Genomic DNA, 4,568 nt, shown 5'->3' on the forward strand with positions numbered 1-4,568 from the left:
GTTCTTATCTAAAGCAAACTCTCACCTCTCAAAAGCATCCCCAGAAAACATTTTCATGCTGCCCCAGAGGTGTAAGTTATTTGGTATAATTCCAACATCCCTGAACTCAAAGATTTTTGTGCTTGCTTAAAAAAAAATAGAGAGGATCAGCATTTCACCCCAAATATTCTCCACTCCTCCCCTCAATTACAGCACTGAGGAGCCCTTACATTGTCAAGGCTGTGCTTCCATTCAAGACACGTTTCCAGCACTCTAAAAGGACGAAGACTGTTTATTAAGTACAGTGTTTGAATCACATTTCAAATTACACAGAGAAAAGCCTCCATCACAAAGTGCTTCAGGCGTCAGAGATTTACCACACCAAACAAAATCACTTCTGCCATCAATGTGCTGGGGCAAGATCTAATTAACACGAGTCTCATATGCCCATGACGCTAGCAGGCAGTGGCTCTGCAGATTTTTCTCAAATTATCACTGCGGGATAGTTCCCAGTGCCCATAGAGGAAGAAGAAAGAGGGGGAGAGAGGGAGAGAAAGAGAGGGAGAGAGAGAGAACACACTAGTCCAGCTTAGCCTCAAAATTACTAGGTAGCTAAGCTGCAGATTGCATTGAACTTCCTGCCTCCACTTCTCAGGATTTGGAGTTCTGGCACACACTATCATCCTGGCAGCCTTTGCCTTATAAGGAAAGAGCTCAACTTTGTTTCTTGTTCAAATCTTGGAACTGGTAATAAGCTATCTACTCTACCTTTGGGGGAGCTCACAGCTGAAGGTGATGGACAACTTCCCTTTTCTCCTAAAATCCCCATGAAGACCCCTTTCTTGTCTTTGTGCACTTTACCAGTTACCCACTTGTAAGGAGAACATACATACATAAGACACAGCTCACAGTTTTTGTTGTTGTTGACGACATCTAACATCATATCTAAGAGCAAGTGGTTTGGAGCCAGAACTGAATTCAACTGTCCCAGTGAATACAACTCTAAAGAAACCATACTGAATGCTCTGGGTCTGTCTTCTCATCTCCCAAGTGGACGGATAATAGGAATTAACATCGCTGTGTGTTAAGAAGCAAACAGGCTAAGATCTGCAAATTTCTTAACACGGGAACAGGCATTCACCGAATGACAAATTTAATTATTAGTCTTTTAAAACTGCCTTAGTAACTGCTTTTGCCATTCAGTTACCATTACTTCTGTCTGGATGGATGGGTGAGACCAATTCACTCCCAATGACACCAAGATTTCTGACTCCTGGCTTCAGGATCCCCATCACCCTCCGTTGCCCTCCATCACTTTAAAGACTTTTATAGAATGGGATGCAGTATCCAGCACAAGAAGAGAATTCTCCTTGGTGAAGGCCAGTGCCACAGGACGGGAGAGGCCGTGAGTGATTATAGGCTTCAGGGCTGGGAATTCTTCGGGTTTCCCCAAGCAGACGATGGCTGGACCAGAGGTGTCAGCAACAATCACGTTTCCTTGGTGATCGAAGGTCACAGCAGAGGCAGTTACTTTGGAGGGGAAGAGGAGGTTCAGCCCGAAGCTATCCACCTGGCCAATCAGCTGCATAGTGGAGTTGAACACCTTCACCCTTGTGTTGTTACAGCCAGTCCTCCCAAAGGCACAAGGATGCTCTAGGACCGCGATGGCCCCCGTGAGCCATGACACTGCCAACCCACGGGGACTGCATAGGTGAGCTTGCAACCTCTCAATCCTCCGAAGGACCCCTTCAGGGAAATCCGCTTCCAGCAGGTGCAAAGTCCCTGCCTCTGCATCAGTCACCAGGACCCCATTGTGAGGGGTGATCTCCACACCCCAAGGCAGGGAAAACTGCTTTCCCACAACCAGCTTGATCTGGCCAAAGAAATCAAACACTTTGAGGGAGCAGTCGCCAGCGTCGGTGACAACCACATGGCAGTCGTTGGTGACGGCGACATCCAGTGGGTACTTCACGTCGTGCGCTGCGTCCCCCTTTTCTCCAAACTGGTGTGCACCTCCTCCTCCGGAGTCAAAGATCTTGACCCGTCTCTTCCCGTCGTGCACGACCACTACCCGTCCGGTCTTGGGGCACAGTGCAAGCCCTGTGGGGTTCACTAGGGTCCCCCACCCGCCGAAGGCGTGGTAGCAGGTGAGAGTCCCCGGCGCGAAGGGGGCGGCGCTGAGGGCAGCCGGGGACGCGTGGAGGGTGGAGCCCAGGAGCTCCAGGAGGTGCAGCACCGGCAGGCAATCGCTGGTGTCACAGGCTCGGCAGGCCCGCCGGCAGAAGGGACACTCGAGGCCCAGCGTCCGCGGGTGCGCGAGAGCGGCGACACAGGCCAAGCAGACCACGTGGCCGCAGGGCAGGTTGCGCGGGCGCCGCTGCTGCCAGTGGCCGAACCTCTCGAAGCACACCTTGCACTCCAGCAGGCTGACCTCCGCCTCCCGCACCAGCTCGGGCCGCACCCCAGCCGCTGCCACCGCCGTCGCCTCCTCCCCCATTGCTCCCGCTGCTCCGCTGCCTCCGCGCAGCCCTCAGTCACGGCCACGGTCACGGTCACGGAGCGGGGCATGCGCTCTGACGCAGGGCGCACACTGCCACCCCCTGGCGGACGCACGACGCAGTCGTCCGCATGCGCCGTGCGCAGACCTGGGATAATCACGTCACGGGTGGAAGATTCCAGGATTAAAGATTGAGACATGTCAGCGGGTGTGGGGGCGGGGTGTGATGAGTGGGTCTCTCCGTGTCCTCCTGTAAGTGACAGCTAGTCTCTCAGGGATGGTGCCCAAACGGACTGCCAGTCAGCTTCGCTGGGAGGTGGGTACCAGGGCTAGACAGGAACAAGACATGGCTCCTAGTCTCTGTATAGTAAGATTCTGAAGACAGAGACACAAGAAAGAAGATAACTTCAAGGGGCAGATGTGCATTCCTCTCTGCTGTGTTTTTTCCTTCTTGTGAGAAGGTAGCTACGTAGACGTCAAAGAATTGGGTGTGATAGTTGTGATGCCGGGACTCAGGCGGCAGAAACAGGAGAACAGCTGTTGGTGGTTAGTTGGAGGCCAGCCTAGGCTACAGTGCCTAAAAAAACAAACCCCCAAACCAAAACAAACAAAAGAATACTTGTGAAGTGGGTTTGTGTGGAAGGGATATTTTGAAAGCTGTTAGCTTTCTCGCATGGTGGTCTACATAGTGAGTTCCAGGCCAGTTAGAGGCACAAAGGGAGACCCCGTCTCAAAAACAAACAAAACAACAACAACAAAACTTGTTAGTTAGTAGCAGTTATAGAATTCGCTCGTGCCTGCCTTCTTTTAAGTGGTTTTCATTCACTTTTATTTAAGCCTCATGGAGGCCGTGATTGGAAGGCAGGCAGTTTGACTACACGGCATCTCACTGATCATCAGATATGGTTTTGTATGACAAATGTTTGAGTCTCCTTGGCAAAGGCTTAACTGCACCAGTGTGGGCTGAGGGGCACTGTGAAGGGGATTATAACGTACAGGTAAGTTCGAGCCAGCGGTTCCTCCCTGCAATGCCTTCCATCCCGAGAAAGATTGAAAGTAAAGGGGCTGAAGCGATGGCTCAGTGGTAAAGAGTGCTTGCTGCCCTTCTGGAGGACATGAGTTCAGTTCTCCGCACCATCTGTAACCCCAGCTCCAGGGAATCCAGAGTCCCCTTCTGGTCTCCATGCATTTGCAAACGTGTGAGATACATTCACATAAACATATACACCTGCAAATAAATAAGTATAGGAAATATTTCAAAACTGGAGAAATGATTGACAATAAAGATGATCGTGGAAGTATCCTAATCTTATGGTCAGTATAATCTTCCGAAATCCATTGGGGGTATTCAAAGCTCTCATTTTCGGAGTTAACTGTCTTACATGAACAAGGTGCTGGCCAAAACCATGTATTAGAACATTCTTATTCACAAAAAGGCTGTGATCATGATTGGTTACCCTCTTGTTCCATAGACTTCCAAGAAACTGGAGGACTCAAGCCTGTGTTAACACTCTTCGAGAGAGAAATTCTTTGGAAGGCCAAGGAAAACAAGCAGTTTTTTTTTTTCTTTTTTAATCAACTACTACATATCTCAGAGATTGAATGTTAGACCAGAATAACCAAGCTGATACTATGATTTCAAAATGCATTTCCATTCTAAATAAGACACCAACTAAAATAATATCTCATAGAAAGTTTTTTTATTAGTAATTTAAAAAAACTGTTTTTTATTAGTGTGTGTGCACGAGGCTGTCTGTGTGTCTGTGTGGACGTCTGTGTGAACCTCTGGAGGCCAGAAGAGGATGTTAGATACCCGAGAGCTAGAATTATAGGCAGGTGTGAGCCACTGAATGTGGGAGGGTTCCTAATGTGGATTCTCCAGACTGGGCAGCCAGCGTTATGTAACTATTGAGCAACCTCTCCAGCCCCTCAGAAATAATAAGAAAATAGATTTATTTTACTTTTTGTGTATAAGTGTTTTCTCTACAGTATGCCTGGTGTCATAGGAGGTCGGAGCGGGGCTGTCGGTTCCAGGAAACTGGAGTTACAGATGGCTGTGAGCCACAATATGGATCCTGAGACTCAAACCCAA

General features: G+C 49.2%; 1 protein-coding gene across 1 annotated transcript; it reads right to left on the reverse strand.

Moving 5' to 3' along the window:
* Positions 1 to 253: 253 nt before the first annotated feature.
* Positions 254 to 2,547, reverse strand: Nhlrc1 (NHL repeat containing 1). Its single transcript, NM_175340.4, has one exon. The coding sequence runs from the start codon at positions 2,474 to 2,476 to the stop codon at positions 1,271 to 1,273; it is 1,206 nt and encodes a 401-aa protein (NP_780549.1). The 5' UTR covers positions 2,477 to 2,547; the 3' UTR covers positions 254 to 1,270.
* Positions 2,548 to 4,568: the final 2,021 nt, after the last annotated feature.

This window comes from Mus musculus, chromosome 13, assembly GCF_000001635.26.
Source record: "Mus musculus strain C57BL/6J chromosome 13, GRCm38.p6 C57BL/6J".
NCBI lineage: Eukaryota > Metazoa > Chordata > Mammalia > Rodentia > Muridae > Mus > Mus musculus.